General features: G+C 31.7%; 1 protein-coding gene across 1 annotated transcript in view; it reads right to left on the reverse strand.

The window, feature by feature from the left end:
* Nucleotides 1–17186, reverse strand: part of LOC132739556 (transient receptor potential cation channel subfamily A member 1 homolog) — a 60479-nt gene extending 43293 nt beyond the window's left edge. The window contains exons 1-9 of the mRNA XM_060727267.1: nucleotides 17058–17186; nucleotides 15714–15844; nucleotides 15325–15455; nucleotides 14693–14836; nucleotides 9826–9879; nucleotides 6081–6134; nucleotides 3833–3886; nucleotides 3362–3415; nucleotides 279–332 (exon numbers count right to left, since the gene is read on the reverse strand). Of these exons, the coding sequence (XP_060583250.1) occupies nucleotides 279–332; nucleotides 3362–3415; nucleotides 3833–3886; nucleotides 6081–6134; nucleotides 9826–9879; nucleotides 14693–14836; nucleotides 15325–15455; nucleotides 15714–15844; nucleotides 17058–17123 (742 nt within the window). The 5' untranslated portion in view covers nucleotides 17124–17186. The remainder of the gene's footprint in view (nucleotides 1–278; nucleotides 333–3361; nucleotides 3416–3832; nucleotides 3887–6080; nucleotides 6135–9825; nucleotides 9880–14692; nucleotides 14837–15324; nucleotides 15456–15713; nucleotides 15845–17057) is intronic.
* Between the last annotated feature and the right edge of the window lie 2682 nt (nucleotides 17187–19868).

A 19868-nucleotide genomic window follows, 5' to 3' on the forward strand; every position in this document is an offset into this window, starting at 1 on the left:
ATAACCAGCATCTGGTCTGTAAGTAAGGCGACAATTCTGAAAGTCATCAATTAGCTATTGATTCTAACAGATATTGATGGGTTGTTGAACTGTTTTTATTCATAGTTTTATTTTTTTTAAAATTAACAACAACAATAACAGCAACAACAAAAGAAACCACTAAATACAATATCAAAGCCGACAAAATTTGGTAAAACATATTAATATGGTAATGTTATGCTATTCTATATCAAAATTTTATGAAGGGAAATGAAAGTAATAAGTAAGTAAATACATACTGCTCTGGTTTGTTTCCTTATCTTGAGATTGTTTCGGGTTAACTTTGTTGTCAGCTGAAAAAAAGATATCAATAAATTGGGGGCAATGATAAGTTCAAGAAACGTGAAGTTTATTCATATTATCCTATTGAAATTAAACAGAAAATGCTTATTCATATTCTATTGAAATACAATTGTGTTCTTCTTTTCAATAACAACACACACCACTCAACATTTTAAAATACTGAAAGTATACCCTCGGAATAATTTTGATGGGGTCGTATACATCTTTCTTTCTCGCATAGTTTCGTATAATCAACTTGATGGAAATTAGAACTACTTAAACATTGTTAATTATATGTCTTAGGTTTAACAAACATTGCTATAAAAGACTGATTGTTGATCAAGGGCCATCAGCAAGCTGTAAATGTATTCTATATTAAGGAGGCGATCCTCAAAGATCAGATAGCACGAACAATTTATCAACTGGCATTTGGAGGAAAATCTAATCATGATAAAAAGGAAAAAAAAGAATTTTATTTCGTTTGCAAAGAAGATATTTTCATTTAAGTTTTAACATTTAAAATGCTTTGTTACAACTCTTCCCGTTTTGTCAGCATTTTGCGTTGGATGTGTTTTGGAGTTTTGGTTTCTGTGTACACCTGGCGTTAAAATGTTACAGACATTGTGAAAATATCTATAAATTTAATGTTTCAGACGATTGAAAGTTAATTCATTGTAGTTTCTATTTCAGATATTTCAAAAATACATTTTCAACCTTTGTTTTTTGTGTGGTTTTTTTTCATCGTACAAAATTTCTAAAATTGCGCTTTTAATAGAATATATACATTATGGTACTGCATATATTCTCAACAATAAACCTAGACACTGTGTACACATTTTGTGCTATTGCTACTGCGTACAGTTTCGTAAAAGCAGTCTGTAATTCAAAGTTGAATAAAGAGGGCAGCACAGGAAGTCAAAAAGAATACAATGATAAGATTCAAATATTGTGATAAAAAATTGCTGATTTTAAAATTTAAGAACCATACTGTTAAAATCTTAACATCCTAATTTTCATATTTTTTTACTAATTTTTGTAACACTTTCCTGATCATGGGTTTATGTAATCTTCATTTCAAAAAGATTATCTATGTACTCAAATTTATATCCTATTAGAAATGAATATATTCAGATTCATTGTGTCCATTGAATCATCATCTCTCAGGCAATACAATGGGCGACATGGGCAAGATAGCCCTTACATATATTACCTGTATAGGCAAGTGGCTTTTTTCAGAATATAATTACTTAACATTAACGAAGCGTCATACTTCCAAATGCATATATGAATGTCATTGTGGAAAATCATTGTGGAAAATCATTCTATTTTAAGCTTTTGTGGCCATTTTTATGCAGCGAAGCTAAACATGCCCGTGATGTACACAACTGGGGATGGTACTGATCACTCCTGTAATGTTTAGCTGAAATCACACCAGTAGTTTGACCTGTGAAGGCCAGACAAGATTTTTCTATTTTTAGCTCTGGTGGCCATTTTGTGCAGCGAAGCTTACCATGCCGGTGATGTGCACAACTAAGGATTGTACTGATCACTCCTGTAAAGTTTGGCTGAAATCCCACCAGTAGTTTGACCTGTGAAGGCCAGATAAGATTTTTCTATTTTTAGCTCTGGTGGCCATTTTGTGCAGCGAAACGGAACGTGCCGTAGATGTACACAACTAAGGATGGTACTGATCACTCCTGTTAAGTTTGGCTGAAACCCCATCCGTAGTTTGACCTGTGAAGGCCAGACAAGATTTTCCTATTTTTAGCTCTGGCGGCCATTTTGTGCAGCGAAGCTGCACATGCCGGTGATGTGCACAACTACGGATGGTACTGATCACTCCTGTAAAGCTTGGTTGAAATCCCACCAGTAGTTTGACCTGTGGAGGCCGGAGACCTTTTTTTCTATATTAAGCTCTGGTGGCCATTTTGTGTAGTGTAGTGCAACGTGCCGGTGATGTGCAAAACTAGGGATGGTACTGATCATTCCTGTAAAGTTTTGTAAAAATCCCACCAGTACTTTGACCTGTGAAGGCCAGACAGGATTTTTGAATTTTTAGCTCTGGTGGCCATTTTGTGCAGTGTAGCGCAACGTGCCGGTGATTTGCCCAACTTGGGATGGTACTGATCTCTCCTGTAAAGTTTGTCTGAAATCCCACCAGTAGTTTGACCTGTGAAGGCTTGACAAGATTTTCCTATTTTAGCTCCGGTGGCCATTTTGTGCAGCGAAGCGAAACGTGCCGGTAATGTGCACAGCTAGGGATGGTACTGATCACTTTTCACTGATCACAGTTTGGTTTAAATCCCACAAGTAGTTTGACCTATGAAGGCCGGAGATTTTTGTATGTTTAGCTCTGGTGCCCATTTTGTGTAGCGCAACGCGCCTGTGATGTGCACAACTAGGGATGGTACATATCACACCTGTGAAGTTTGGTTAAAATCTCACCTGTGAAGGCCGGACAAGATTTTTCTATTTTTAGCTCTGGTGGCCATTCTGTGCAGCGAAGCAGAACGTGCTGGTGATGTGCACAACTAGGGATAATACTGATCACTCCTATGAAATTAGGTTAAAATTCCACTAGTAGTTTGACCTGTGAAAGGCGGACAAGCTAAATGCGGACGGACGGACAACCGGACGGAAGTACTTACGAAATGGTTCTTATTTCACTTTTCCTTTGATCTTTTTAGTCATTTTAGTCACACAAGGCTTAAAAAAGACAAACAAGTGAACACAGAATGAAAAGGATCAAAGAGAATTTAATATTGAACCTATTATTCTCCAAGTCACACAAGTACCTCTGGGTTTGAACGGACAGACGGACGGATAGACGGCGAAGGCAAAAACAATATGTCACCCAAACATTTTGGGAGACATAATTAAATTCAAATTATTTTTGTTTTTTATGACTATTTTCTTCAATATACCGATTGACAAAGTATTCTTGCTATCAGAACAATGAGGATGCGAGAAATTAAAACCGATAAACTTCGGCGTTACATCATGTCTTTGTCTCTGTAACTAGTCATTTTAAGATACATACTGATCTGTTTCGTTTCCGAATCTTTGAAATGCTTCGAGTCATCTTTCTGTGTAGCTGAATTAGATATAAATTTTATGGTTGTAATTTTCATTTAATTTTTAAAACATCCTTTATATTTCATTTCATTTGAATTAAATGATATTTTACTTTTAATCAAAAATTCCCATGTTTTGTTTGTAAACGCCTGAAAAAATGTTGATGATATGCGCATTGTTTCAAATCTGTAATCAAATTCCTGTTTCCCAGTCTCATTACTATGATTAAGATTCTAAGCAGAATTATTTACTAAAAATGTTTACCAAAGTCTTTGGTAATTTAATTCCATGTTATATAAGCAGCATCGGTATAATTAACTGGTCAGCAATCAAAGCCGGAAAAAATCGGTATAACATATTAATAAAGTAATGTTATGTTATTCTATGTTAAACCTTTATGAAGAGAAATGAAAGTAATAAGTAAGTTAAAACATACTGCTCTGGTTTGTTTCCTTATTCTGAGAATCTTTCGGTTCAACTAGACTGGCAGCTGAAAAAGATATATATAAATTGGGACAATATTCAGTTCGAAAAACGTTAAGATTATTCACATCCTATTTAAATAAAACAAACAAATCATATTCATATTTTATTGAAATAAAACTGTTTATTATATACTTATAAATGAAATATTGAGAAATATTGATGAAATAAAATGCGTATTATCATTTTCCGTATTTTCACTGTAAAAATTTATTTTTCACTGCAGTGAAACATATTTTCCGTATTTTAACTGGTGTCTTGACGGACTACTTTCTTTTAAATTCTGCCAGTACACAAAATTTAAGGCAAAGTCTTTCAAATTTTATCGCACATGATTTATTTTCATCTTGTGGCATGAAAATTACCATCTTTCACTCGTGGCTACCGCCACTCATGAAATATTTATTTTCATACTACTTGATGAAAATAAATCATGTATTTATAGAAAAAACTTGAATATCCTCTATGTTCTACTTTTCAATAACAATACACAACTCAACATTTTAAAATACTGACAGTATACGCTCGGAATAATTTTGATGATATGGGGCCGTATGCATCTTTCCTGTTCGCTTAGATTTGTATACACAAATAGAAGAAAATTGGAACTACTTAAAATTGTTAATTATAATTATGTCTTGGTTGTAACAAACATTGCTATAAAAGACTGATTGTTGATCTGTAAAGGTATTTCATATTATCAAGGTGATACGATGGACGCATCCTCAAAGATCAGATAGCGCGAACACTTTATCGACCGGCTTTGGAAGAACATCGAATCATGATAAAAACAAACAGGAAATATTTGAATTTACTTTCGTTTGCAATGAAGATTTTTGTCAATTTTAGTTTTAAAATTTAAAATGCCTTGACAGAACGCTTCCCGTTTTGTCAGCATTTCAAAAGAAATGAATGCCATTGTGGAAAATCGTTCAAGGCTTCATATGATTTGAAAACAAAACACATAATAAAATCCAAACATAGAAATTTAGATGTGACAAATGTGGCTTAGCTTTCTCTGACAAAGAAGATCTTACCGACCACCAAGATAAATATGAGGACAAAAAACAACATAAATGTGGTAAATGTGTTATATGATGCAGGGAATGAAAGTGACCTTTGAAGACACTCCTCTCAGAAATTTATAAAGGAAACAACTTTACGAAAAAGAGTTTCCACGCAAGGCATATATTGCGTCTTATCTCCTACATGTCACTTAAAATCCTGTCAAGTGAAGCACAGACGAGACCCTAACTAAGACCACTCTGAATTTAAGACCACTCTTCTATTAACAAATTTCAAAATACTGATCAGAAAGGGAAGAGTTTCCTCAAGACATTTTCAAACTAGAAGTACGGACATCTTTATACAAAAGAAATTAAATTCAAATTAATTCTAGCTTTTTACATGTCTATTTTCTTCAATATACAAGTTGACAAAGTATACTTGCTATAAGAACATTAAAGATGCGAGAAATTAAAACCGATAAAATTCGGCTTAACATCATGACTTTTATTCCATTAGACAATATTGTTAACTAGACATTGTAAGATACATTCTGCTCTGTTTCGTTTCCGAATCTCTGGAATGATTCGAGTCATCTTTCTTTATAGCTGAATTAGATATAAACTAAATGGTTGTAATTTTCATTTCATGTTTAAAGCAGAAACTGTATATTAATATTTCATTTCATTTGAAAAAAAAATGATATTTCATTTTTTAATAACAACATTCAAGATTTTGATTGTATATGCCTGAAAAAGTATTGGTGATATGCGCCTGGTCTCTCATCTGTATGCAGTTTTCTGTCCCATTAGTGTAATTAAGCATTAATTACCAAAGTATAAATAAGCATTAATTACTAAGCAATATGTTTACTTAAATTGTTTACTCAAACCTTGGCACTTGAATTCCAAGTTATATAACCAGCATCGTTAAAATTAATTGGTCTGTAATTAGGGCAACAATTCTGATAGCCAGCAGATAGCTATTGATTCCAATGGATATTGATGGGTTGTTAAACTGTTTTCATTCATAATTTTATTTAAACAACAACAACAAAAAAACCCTACCTAAATACAGAAATCAAAGCCGAAAAAATCCGGTACAAGTATATTACATCAATAAGGTAATATTATGTTATTCTATGTTAAACCTTTATGAAGGGAAGTGAAAGTAATCAGTTATAAGTAAAAACATACTGCTCAGGTTTGATTCCTTATCTTGAGATTGTTTCGGGTCAACTTGATTGGCAGCTGAAAAAAGATATAAATAAATTGGGGGCAATTATCAGTACGAGAAACGTTAAGTTTATTCATATCCTATTTAAATAAAACGAAAATGCATATTCATATTCTATTGAAATAAAAGTGTGCTCTACTTTTCTAGAACAATACACAACTCAACATTTTAAAATACTGACGGTATACGCTCGGAATAATTTTGATGATCTGGGCCGTACGCACCTTCCTGTTCGCTTAATTTCGTATTAACAAATGGAAGAAAGTTGGAACTACTTATAACTTGTTAATCATATTCTTAGATGTAACAAACATTCTTATAAAAGACAGATTTCTTTTATCAAGGGCCATCAGCAAGCTGTAAATGTATTTTATATCATCAAGGTTGTACGATGGACGCATACTCAAAGATCAGATAGCGCAAACACATTATCAAGCTGGCATTTGGAAGAAAATAGAATCATTATAAAAACATAAAAAAGATTTGAATTTAATTTCGTTTGCAAAGAAGATGTTTTCGCTTTTAGTTTTAAAATGTAAAATGCCTTGACACAACGCTTCCCGTTTTGTCAGCATTTTTGAATTCGGTGTACAACTGGCGTTGAAATGTTAGGAAATTGTGAAAATATCTTTGAAATAATGTTCAGACATTTGGAAATTAATTCATTGTAGTATCTATTTCAAGTATTTCAAAATACATTTACAATCTTTGTTCTTTCTTTCATTTGTACAAAAATGTCTTAAAACGCAGTATTAACAAATGATATACATTATGATACTGCGAATATTCTCAACAATAAATCAAGACAAATCATCTCTCAGACAACACATTCGGCGACATCGGCAAGAAAGACCTTAAAAATATTACTTATATAGACAAGTGGCTTTTTCAGAGTATAATTACTTAACCTATAAGACGCGCGTCATACGTGAATGCATATATGAATGTCATTGTGGAAAATAGTTCAATGCTTCACATGACTTGAAAACAAAACACATAATAAAATCCAAACATAGAAATTTAGATGTGACAAATGTGACTTAGCTTTCTCTGACAAAGAAGATCTTACCGACCACAAAGATAAATATGAGGGCAAAAAACAACATAAATGTGGTAAATGTGTTATATGATGCAGGGAATGAAAGTGACATTTGAAGTCACTCCTCTAGGAAATTTACAAAGGAAACCACTTTACAACAAGGAGTTTCCAAGCAAGGCATCTTTTGCGTCTTATCTCCTACATGTCACTTAAAATATTGTCAAGTGCAGCACAGAAGAAACCCAAATTTAGACCACTCTGAATTTAAGACCACCCTTCTATTAATATCATTTTAATGTGTCATAGTGTATATGATCCACAATTTATATGATCTTATTATTCACTAGCAGGACCATCAGTTTATGTCTATATTCATTCTTTTAACTGATTATGTAAAAAAAACACTATTCAGTAATGATAAAACTCTAATACAGCACATGAAAAATAAATTAAAATAAAACTAAAATTTTGTGAAACATTAACACGTACCAAAGAAACAACTTAATTCAAAACTTTTCTTACTTCAGTTATACTTTTACAATTCAATTTACCATTTAAACAAGGCAGTCTGAAGGACAGCTAAATCCCCGTCCGCACTGAACATGAATGTGTACATATTGACCTTTTACCACCATGACCTTGATGTTGTGCCATGCATATCATCAGCACATATTAGTAGTCTCATGTTTGTGATAATTTGTGCCAAGTTATCAAAAGTCTTCCATAAAACCTTGTCCTTTGGGGTAGCAACCTGGATATTGAGCTCCGTAGATTGTGTCATGTTGGGGATCATTTGTGTCAAGTTATTGTAAAACCTTTGAATTGTCAATAAGTTATAGAGCGAACATGAAAAATAGATGTTTTTACATTGGACCTTTGAGTGTGACCTGATCTTCGGGGTTGTGACTTGATTATTGTGCTCTGGAATGGTTTCAAAATGGTGATCTTTTTTGTCAAGTTATCTTAAAATCATTGAATCAGTTAATGTAGTAAATGTGATGGACAGACACAAAATGAATACTTTCTAACATGTGACCTGTAAGTGTGACCTTGACCTTGGGTGTAGCAATTCAATTATTGCGCTTTGCACATCGCCTCATAATAGTGAGATCTTATGCCAAATTATTTAAAAAAACTTTTCAGCGGTTAAAAGTTATGGAGCGGGCACGAAATGAACATCGTCTCATTATGGTGATCACTTGTGCCAAGTTATTTAAAACAACTTAGTGGTTTAAAAGTAATGGAGCGGACACGAAAGTGTTACGAACAGACGAACGGACTGACAGACGGAGGCCATTCCTATAATCCCCTTCCGCTACGCGGAAGCGGATTGATACATACAGTTGCCAGTACAACAGGAACGAAAATATAATTATGATGAGACGTTATCGTGTTATTTGCTTGTTATAAATCTTATTTTTATCTCACTCAAAAATTAATATCTGAATGATACTTTGAATGATCTGTTCAGCTCCTTCTTTGTTCATGTTGTGCTTCAAATCATTTAAAGTTTTGAACCATTTTCCTCAATGACATTCATACTTGCGTTTAGACGTTTAGATGTGTTTTGTAACAATACTCAGAAAAAAAGCCTTTTGACTACATAGTTATGTGTCATGATGTCCATATCGTTCCTTAAGTTGTCTGGGTGAAGAATTTACCACATTTGTTTGCTAATAAATTGTATGAAACATATTGAATTCGATATTTATCTCTTTTCTAGGATGTACATTTTAAACATTTCTTTTCTATGGGTAAAAACAAGATTTGATCTTTTGGTCCGCGCGTTCTTTAACAATAAAGCACAGACTGCTTCGGAGAACGTATACGCAGTTAAAAAAAACTAGATTTGTTTTTGAGTGTGTACGCACAATCACAATTTATATTTACAGAAAAAAAGACCGATATAATAAATTTCCCATTACAATGAGAAAGAACGTAGGTTTAGAAATGCATTTTCTTTAAAAAAAAAATATACAATAACACTAATTCTTTTCGGCTGTCGGAAAGTGTTAATGAAATAGATATTTTCTCAATTTCAGTTACATGTCGACGCCGGGGTACATGTACGCTGTATCCAGAACACAAATGGCATTCAACGTAAAATACTGACAAGAAAGGGAATAGTTTTGTCAATGCATTTGTAACTTCTGCCGATCTGTTTCGTTTCCGAATCTTTGGAATGATTCAAGTCATCTTTCTTTGTAGATGAATTAGATATAAATTAAATGGTTGTAATTTTTATTTTATTTCGTCTGGGTGAAGAATTTACCACCAAATCGGCGTACATTAATTTCCTAATAAATTGCATGAAACATATTAAATTCGATCTTTATATTTCTTTTCTTTCTAGGATGAATATCCTTAATAAATGCATTCAACGCAAACTACTAACAAGAAAGGAAAAAGTTGTGTCAAGGCATTAGTGATATTCAAACTAGAAGTAATGACATCTTCTTTACAAAAGAAATTAAATTCAAATACATTCTTGATTTTTTACATGACTATTTTTTGTCAATATGTCGGCGGATAAAGATAACATGCTATCAGAATATTGAGGATGCGAGAAATTAAACCCGATAAACTTCGGCGTAATATAATTTCTGGCTAGTGTTAAGTTTGACTCCGTTAGACAATATTGTTAAGTTGACATTTTAAGGACATACTGCTCTGTTTCGCTTCCGAATCTTTGGAATGCTTCGAGTCATCTTTCTTTGTAGCTGAATTAGATATAAATTGTATAATTAAAAAACACAGAAACTGTATATTTTTATTTCATTTTATTGTAATAAAATGATATTTCACATTTTTTACAACACAGTACTAACAATTACTTCATAATTGTATGCTAGCAATTTTGTTTGTATACAACTGAAAGAGTTTTGATAATATGCGCCTGATATCTCACCTGTAAGCAATTTCCTGTCCGATTAATATATTTAAGATATTGAGCAAAATGTTTACCACGGTCTTTGTTGATTTAATTCCATGTTATATAACCAGCAATGTTTGTACCTTCCACATATGAAAGATATCTTAAAATAAAATGAAGAAATTAGGAGAAAGTTAAAATAAATCCCACTTGCTGGAATAGGTTAACCATAAAAGGCCCTATTTTCAAAGTGATATAAAGGGAAATAAATGCCAAATATGGATTTCATAGCTATATAACTTGTCAACAATGTGTACTTTGTATTGATTAGTAAATAATTGAGTCATTAGGAGACATATCTTACTTGCTGGGTAAAGTTAACCACATCCATATTTGATATGCTGAAAAGGGCAATTAATTTGAAGAAATGGAAGCTTTAGTTTTACTTGTCCATATTAGCAAGCGTTTAATGGTACATGTAGAATCTTAGAAAACTCCAACTTGCCGCTTAATGTTAACCTTGTGCGGACAGACGGTCGGACGGATGGTTCAATTACTAAGTATATACCTGGGGATATGGATATGAAATAATCAGTGTTAAAGATGTTTTAATCTATAAGTATTTCTAACTTCACATTGGGAATTTTTATAGGGATTTTGCTAAATGATCTAATTGATTATGTTGTATGTTATTAAAACTTAATTAACTCAAGGACAGTAGTAATTCTTCAAAAACATGTTTTCGATGTTTAATTGCTAAATGTAATCTGTGTCTAAATTACTTTGAAATGAATCGATTCCACTCATTCTTTGTAAATGTCTCTTTCTACCATCAATAGATATTTTCATCAAATGTCCTATTTCATTGTATTAATGACAATTTCTAAGTGATCATTTTCAATCCTTCATATATAATATCTTCCATAATACTATCCATTTTAATTTCGTCTGATTTTGAGTGTAATGTAAATTCAAAGTTTGTGCGATTGTCTTTATACATATTGTTTGTCTGGATGACTCGGGAAGGCAAATATTAATAAGATCGTTTCTTATAATTATAAAAGGAATTTTAAACTGAAAATGTTGTCAGATATATTGCTCATCATCAACTGATGTCTGCTGTATTTTGATTTAATTTATTCGTATAATTCAGTTTAACTAGTAAAACATATTTTAAATACAACGGTATGCCTTGTTGTTGTAAACATATTGATATCCAAGGTATATTTATGTATTTTCTCTACAATAAATTAGATCATGTTGATCTCTAACTTAGCCTATTATAAGAATTGTACATAAATTATAGAAAAGTTTAAAACGCTGAACTTATTAAACACTGGACGCATAAAAAGAAGTAAAACTTTGAAAAAAATTAACTACGATAAAAATGAATTTCTGCAACGACCTCAAGTTAGCACTGAAATGTTCAATATGTTTGCCCGCATAATATGCATGTGATCATGTCAATAAGATTTAAACAGATTTATTACATGCTTTTCGGTGGTTTATAGAAATATATCAGTGACTTAAAACTGGTAATTTCACTGTTTGAAACAGTGAAATTACCACTTTGATAATTTCACTGTTTTGAATTTAAGCCCCTTACGTTGTTTCAGTGAAATACCAGCGTGCACAGTACTGGGTACCAACTTAATGACGTGACGTCGTAAATGACGTCACGTTGTATTATTATTTGGCGCGCTTTTCATTCAGTATTAGGTTTAATGTCTTTTTAAAACGTTTCTTTGCATATAATAAAAAGAAAATTTGTTTAGTTTAGTGTAAGATCGAAATATATTTCACCTTGTGAACACCAAAAGTTCATATTTCACTCGTGGCTGCGCCACTCGTGAAATATACCATTTGGTGCTCACTCGGTGAAATATATTTCGATCTTACACTGAACTAAACAAATATCCTCTATATCTGTATGTTATAAAGTAAAAGTTCACAAATTCAATTTGAAATTTGAAGTTAATCCCTTCAGTAGCAAAAATGATAAGTGGAAAATGTATATAAGGTTGTTCAAGTAAAATAAAAATTCAAAGATGAAGCAACACTTGCAATAAGGATGCTAAAGTTATAAATGTGCCATGCACAATGTGAATAATTACAACGAACAATAATAAATGTCAAGTTCAAAAATAAAATAGCGATAATTCTGGAAAAACAGAAGCTAGTATTATAAATCTTTTTCAAATATGACAAGGTATAACAAACATATATTTTTGAAGTTACATCCCTAAAAATTAAAGAGTTTACAGAAAAAAAGAATTAAAGGGAAGATAATTTGAAAAAATTGAAAATGTTGATGCTAATATTAAAGACATTATCATTTCATCATTACATGGGAGTCGATATGAAACTTAGATTTGAAGTTAAAAGCAAGAGACGAGAGCAATAGAATGTTTAATGGGGGAAATATTTTTTCAACAAATTCATGCTACAGTTTTGAATCTTGTCACATGCAGTGTGAATGATAATAAGGAACACATATCTGAATTTTCATGTAATTTTGCAGATTTTAATGCTTCAGATGACTCACCTTTTTCAAGATATTGAAGTATATAACTTAAGAAAATACGAAGTTTTAGTTACAAGGATAAATCGTCCGTTCAAGGGGGTAATTCTTGTGTTTTGAGCTATGAATCTTAACACACACCATGTGGGTGATAATAAGTATCATATATTTAAAGCTTGAAGCAGTAACCTTCAAAAGTAACTGAAAATGATTTTGAGTCCAAGGAGGGATAATTCTGAAACAAAATATGTGCTAGAGATATGACTCTTGCCACAATCATTTGGGTGATTGTAAGGAACTTAATTTAAATTTTGGAGTAGGTACCTAAAGAAATAAAGTAGTTTTTAGCAGTTTTTTTAAGGACAAATCTAATTTAATGCGGAAATTATTATAACAATATTGGTACTAGAGTTAGAAACATTGTCACATATGAAGTGGTTGATCATCAGAAACATATGTTTGACGTTGATCTCTTGAGAAATAAAGAAGTAAGAATAGAAAGATGATGTATTTAGAGAAATTTTTAAGATGAAAGAGAGATTATTCAGAAAAAATGACTTTTTAAGTTTTGAACTTTTACACATAAGATGTGGTTGATGATAAGGAACATATATTTGATGATCTAAGTTGATAGCTTAAGAAATAAAATATTTCACTGCTAAAAATTTTAATCCCAAATTTGTAAAATTCTATCATATGAAATTAATCCTATAATCATATGATATTTCTGAATTAAATAGATCGAACTTTGCAATAAATACATGAAATATATGTGATGGTTTATGAAAATAGTGAATAAATGGAGATAATCAAGCCGAGGCAATATTTACTTTAAGGATTATTTTATTTTGTGATAAGACATCGCATTTTGATAATGAACAATTTATATTTAGACAACAGCGCTAGCTAAAAAAAGGAGAAATTCGTAGCATACAACAGGATCCGTACCAGCTGGTAACAGATGTACCGTTTTGGAAAGTATATGGCCATAGAGAAAGCCCTTTTATCTATTTTAATAAAACTTACTAACTTTATTTTTTTTAAAAAGTGAAAATAACAGTTTTTTCTTCACATCCGTTGATTAAAATTATGATCAACATGAACTTACGATAATGTCTTCCGTTTTATTATTTTACCTATTTGTATGTTTTTAAGGAATAATTTTATCAATTACTAAAAGCATTTCTATCCAGCTAGCTAACAGATCGTTGGAGGATCTTTTTAGGTGTCCGTTGTGACTGAAATGATTCACAAAGTGCACATCAGTTATTCTTTCACCGGTTAAGCTGGTAAGTTGTCATATAACATATGTCCTGGTGAGGCGTTAACCCAATCATAAGTTTAAGAAACAATAAAAAAAATAGGATTTTTTACGGCAATTTCGATAATCAAATTTGCCGAATAATGATACAGTATTTATATTTTAAAAAATAAGGTTTCCATCGCCACATCAGCGTTGTAAAAAGTCATCCGTACATTCAATTAGAGATGTTATATTTCCGATCCTTAAAGATCGTTCAACACGACATTATTTTTGTATTTGTGGTATTTATTAGTTTCAACTATTTGACTTTTTCGATTTGGGTGGTTCAAATATATTCCTACTTGAATAATATTGAATCACCCGTAGGATATGATGCCTGCTGTTTAACTTTGTCTGTTGATGTCATATCTGTACTATGCAGGCTTCATTACCTCTGATCCCCTTTCAAAATTTCATATTGTTTAGCTCCGCCTATTGTTTTCTCGTTTCGGGCACACGCTTTCTATTACTGCGGGACAATAAGCCGCTTTCATTGAATAGCACGGGAGTGTCACATTGAAGGTTCGTGATAACTGCGGCAGGAAAATATCTGCTGATGTTTCTAAATTCAAAATTTTGCCATTTTGTATTTAAATGTTGAATTCTGCTTAAGCCGGTGCTATGGGGCATGGACGCTAGTTTGCACTTAACAGTACAGTCCATGAACATGCTCAATCAAACCGAGTCTGCAACATTTTCAATATTGCCGTTTTGGACTTTATTTATGGATTCTTTTCTTCTCTATTTCAAAATTGTCTTGAAAACAAAACTTTCTAATAATTTAAAATAACTTATTTTTACTTTAAAAGGTAAGTTATTTGTTTATATTTCTCCTACCTTGTTGCTTTGGAGGTATGTGTTTTCTCCAAGTTCCAAGCTGGTAAGTGTCATCAAGAAATTCATAATTGAATGTTACTTCAAATTGCTTGCTGCTAGCCTTCGACATTTTTGTGCAATGATTAAATACTTTCCTGGCTGCCTCTAAACCGTGATCATAAAAATACGTAAACATGTATATACATTAGAAAGATTGCCTCAATGACATAAGTACTTAAGGGCTAAATGTTTAATTCAACTTTCAAGTTTTGTAAAATGGTAAAATCCCTGTGTTTTAAAACGTATTAACATTACCATAACTACTTTAGTAATGTTCAGACAGAATATTCGCATGTCGGGATGACGATTACACAAAGTTCTGCAAAGTATTGTTTCAAAGCAACCATAGTAAATAAAGCTATGGTACGTTTTATAAATCAAATGTTATGTTTTATATGTAAGTTATATAAACTTATTGATTTTCTGGTCATTTGTCTTTATCAGTCTACTACTCGGTGAATGGGGATCTCAAGAACGACTGTTTATTCAAACTTAACCTCTCTATATTATTTGTGGTTAAATATTAACATCGAAATTAAAACATACATAATGCAAACAATAGACAGAAACTATCAAGTAAGTTTTAAACATACCAGGCATTTGTCTGATTAGCTTTCTCATTGGTGTGTCATGAAACTCATCCGAGTCATTTAATTTTGATCTTGATCGCAGCATGTTTGTCCATTTGGAGTTCTCAATTTGAAAGATCCTAAGAACTGTTTCCCTGGAAATAGCCATATTTTGATCAAAATGTTAAGGCCATTTTTATAAGATTCGTGATTTGCAAAACTCAACTTTTACACATTATTTTAAAAGTCATATATTTTTTGCTACACGATGGTGTCAATAGCAGCTTGATGAAGTAAAACCCAAACAATAGTTTTAAGCAAATCTTTATGTTAAGTTATATTTGTAACTAGTTCTAAATTGTTTTGCTCAAATGGGAAAAAAGAATTCATGACAATGCAAGGTCAACACTTACACGTGGTTATTATCAATCGCTAGATCTAAACAATTTATCGCTGATTTATCAAAATCAATCTTTTTTGAACTTGCAAGCTTATAGAACACTTCGGTTTGACCTTTTTGCGCAGCAAAATGTATAGGTCCCATCTAATTAAAAAAGAAATAAGATTAAAATATTCAGAAATAACGAATTATTCCTCTGAATAATAATAATAATAATAATTATAATATAGTTTACAAATTTATAACAGCAGGGTTAATTTGAAAACTTAAATGCATCAAAGTATACTCAAAGAAATTCAAACTAGAACTTAAGTTTTGTAAAATAATCAGAATACTGGTACTGGTAGCACTGTATACCTTAATATGGGCAAAACATGAAAAAGAAATTAATTACGATTTTAATAGTGTAAAATTCTGATATGTTAATTATTCCTTGTAAATACGCCTCAACAAACCAAATATTTCCGAGTCAATCTTTTATGCGCCGATGATTTTTCATCAGAACGGTTAAACCAAAATCGGTCAAATGAAAAGTAATATGTTTATGAATAATAGGTAGTGACGAATCAAAATCAAAAACCTTTCAGACGAAATTTTTTCAATAAGCAATCCAACTTTACCATTATCAATTAGTCAGAAAGGTATTTTTAGAAATGGTAAGCAAATATGCTTGCAACTTTAAGTTTTTGGTATAGTGCAGATGAACTAAAAATGTGTTTACGATGAAAAAAGGAGTTTGATTTTTACACTATTGAATTTGTTGCTTATTCATACTAATTTCTTTTTATCATACCATCAACAATACTCAAAACTGTTTAATCTATTTGAAAATGTATGACATCTTATCGTATGTTTTATCCAAGTCATTATATAAATATTACATCCTACATGTGATGCTAACGTAGCCGTTAGCCGATGTTGTCATTATTCTGTCGACGGTAAACATTTCGTTCTATCACAAGCAGTGGGGTGTGTTTTTTTTATTGTATTATACCCGTACAAATCAATAATTTAGAAGAAAATCTAATAAATAAAGCCCAAACCATGATAAGCGTGTGAGGGCTATTCAGTAATATCAGTGGGCCGAAAAGTAATGTTACCATGTGACATTGCGTATTTAACCTCTGATATTACCTCTGAAGGCTACATAGTAAATAAATCACGTGAAGTGTAACAAAAACATTTTTAACATAATACTTGAGAAAATTACCATTTACATACGTTTATAATAATAAATGATAAAAATAATGCATGTTTATTTATTTTATCTATAAATTGGTGTTAGCATTAAATATTTTCTCCAACAAACTCTTGTTAGTTTTCTTTGCAAAAAGGTAAATGACTAAAATGCGATTACCTTATTATTATCTTCCAAATTAATATCCGCGCCATTTTCTACCAACTTTATTGTGCATTCTAGCATTCCATTTTCGGCTGCATAACTTAATGGTGTTCTGCCATTTTTGTCTCTTAAAAATATACTTAAGTTGTTCTAAACTGTTAAATGGAATATCATGCATAAATATCACATACATTATATAAGCAGTTGTATATATACGAGATTTATTATTACCCTATATAGCGAATAATTACAAAAAAAATGTGTATCTCTTAAAAGCATGGTTACCCAAAAACAACTGTATTTGGTGCTGTTCCGTTATGCTTGCCAATAAGTCTTGTGGCTTGAAAATGAAAATTGTTATTTACAATCTTTACTGCTGGTCATAAAATTCATATATGTAAGCACTTTATGTAATATTGATAATCAACCTGCAAAAATATGTTATATTTCCGATCTAAAACGACTTTTTTGTTATGTTGGTGGTACTTTTAGTTCGTTCTATTTGGTTTTTCTACCTAAATTGTTTAAGTATACATTAACTTGACAATTTATCTGTGATACGAAGGCTTTATACATGTAACCTCCTATTCTAAAATCACATTTTATTTAGTTCTGCTCATTGTGTACAAGCATACCGGTTTTTTTATGGAATGTCACTAATCTGTCGCATTAAAGGTTCCATGATAACCGCCTGAATACGTGGATGTTTCTAAATTCAAGCACTTCACCATTACATGTTTAAATGTTGAATACTGCTTTAGCTGCTTGAATGAGGGTGGGGACATGAACAGTAGCGTGAACTTTCATGTCCATGAACAGGCTTAATCACACCCGTTCTGCAACATCTGCAATTTCGGGATTTCTTCAGTGATTCTTATAATTTATTATTATTTTGACATATTATCATGCTTCCAATTTGTCAATTCATATATAATATTATATGCCGCATTTGTGTGGTCTATCTAACACAGAGAGAATGTTAAAATTTGATAAAAATCATTTACAATATTTTTAGATATACACGTACAACTATGTGAAAATTTTGTTTGCGTAATGCTGAAAACGCCCTAATCCCATAAAATTGAATAATGAATAACGCTAATAGATTATACCCCTGTTCACACATTATTTTTACGCATTATTAATACCTATGTTACTATATATAGTAACAGAAACTAGGGTATTTCATGGCCATTATGGCAATATCTAGGTCATTATGCAATTTTGGCCGCATTGCTACTCGGCATTAATTTTCCATAATGGGCGAATAAATGTGCGCACGTGCAGAATGACGTCATCAACTCACAGTGCCTTTCAAGATGGCTGCTGACGTTGAATGAACTGTAGTCACTTGCACACACATTTTTTTTTAAGTTTAAATGACATAATCACAATCAGCAAAGCTTATCATTGAAGATTTATAAACTCAAGACAATACATGACTCTCATAAATTCCAAACATGATATTAGATTGACTATAAGAAAAGGTCGGATCGTTCGCATTTAGACCTAGACAGTCTCATAAACCGTTCTTGAAGGCACAAAACTTCCAAACAAACTGGCACTAACGTTACTTGTTATCTCGAGATTCAAAATGTATTTCTCACAAAAATGTTGAAGGGTAGAATTCTGTATTTATCGATAAAAACAACAATAAAACAACATTTTCTTATATTTAATTGTGTTGTCTTGTTTTCTAAGTTAATCTGTACAATATGACAAATATTTGTTACATTGACAACTGTCCGTTTCTTAGAAAGGGCGACAACCAAGATGAGCGGCGATGTCTAAACGCCGTATTTCGGACATAGGTATTAAAGACGTTAATACTTGGTTGCTGCTCGCCATTATGCGATAATGACCCTCGAGTTCACAATGTCCTTCGGGCCTGCGGCCCTCAGGCCATTATGGACATCTTCGGGCCACTATCGCATAATAGCGAGCAGCAACAAAGTATTAACCTCTAAATGATATTTAATAATGAATATATTTCTATATGTTCTCTTAATGTACGTGGGTAAGGTAATTACACAAAATGACAGCAGATATTTCAGAAGTGAAAAATACAAGTAATATATAATCTGTTTATTGCAAGAAACATATTCAACGGTTGATAAAATTGATACATGGAAATATGAATGGAAAGGAAAAGCTTACTTTAGCGGCAATAAAAGTAATAAAACAGGTGTGGCAATACCATTTTGATGAAAGTTTTTTTTAACAATTACATTGATTACAATGAAATTATGAAATTAAATTAAACATAACTCATTATGTAAAATAAATAAATCATAATTTACAAAACACTTGACAGTACCAATAATTTCATGAATACGAAAAGATGGAAAAGATACATTATTGTTATCAAATGTCAATGTCACATTGAAGGTCACATGACCTTGTAGGTAAAAACGGTTTCCGACCAATACCCCAACAACTGAAGTTGCCTTGATTGATATTTTAAATTAAACTAAAATGCTTTTAGTAAACACATTTAAAGGTCGTATGTAATAAATCAAATTGGGTGTTATTAAAGAGGCATACATGATTCATAAAGTCTATGCATACATTATTTGATCACTTTGTCACACAACCTTTACGGTCACAGATACCTTGTGACTATTCATGACCAGTAGATAACCTCTATTGACTCTTTGGTCACAGGGTCAAAAGTCAGTCATAATAACCTGACCACATAACAAATAAGCTGCCGATAGGGGACATACATGTTAACAAACATATCCTGTTTTATTATATTTAGTCAAAGTAATGTATATGCTCATATCGATAGTTATATGCTTAAATGAAATAAAACTTTTGAAAAAA

The sequence above is a fragment of the Ruditapes philippinarum genome, unplaced genomic scaffold (assembly GCF_026571515.1).
Source record: "Ruditapes philippinarum isolate M1 unplaced genomic scaffold, ASM2657151v2 ctg520_1_1_1_1, whole genome shotgun sequence".
NCBI lineage: Eukaryota > Metazoa > Mollusca > Bivalvia > Venerida > Veneridae > Ruditapes > Ruditapes philippinarum.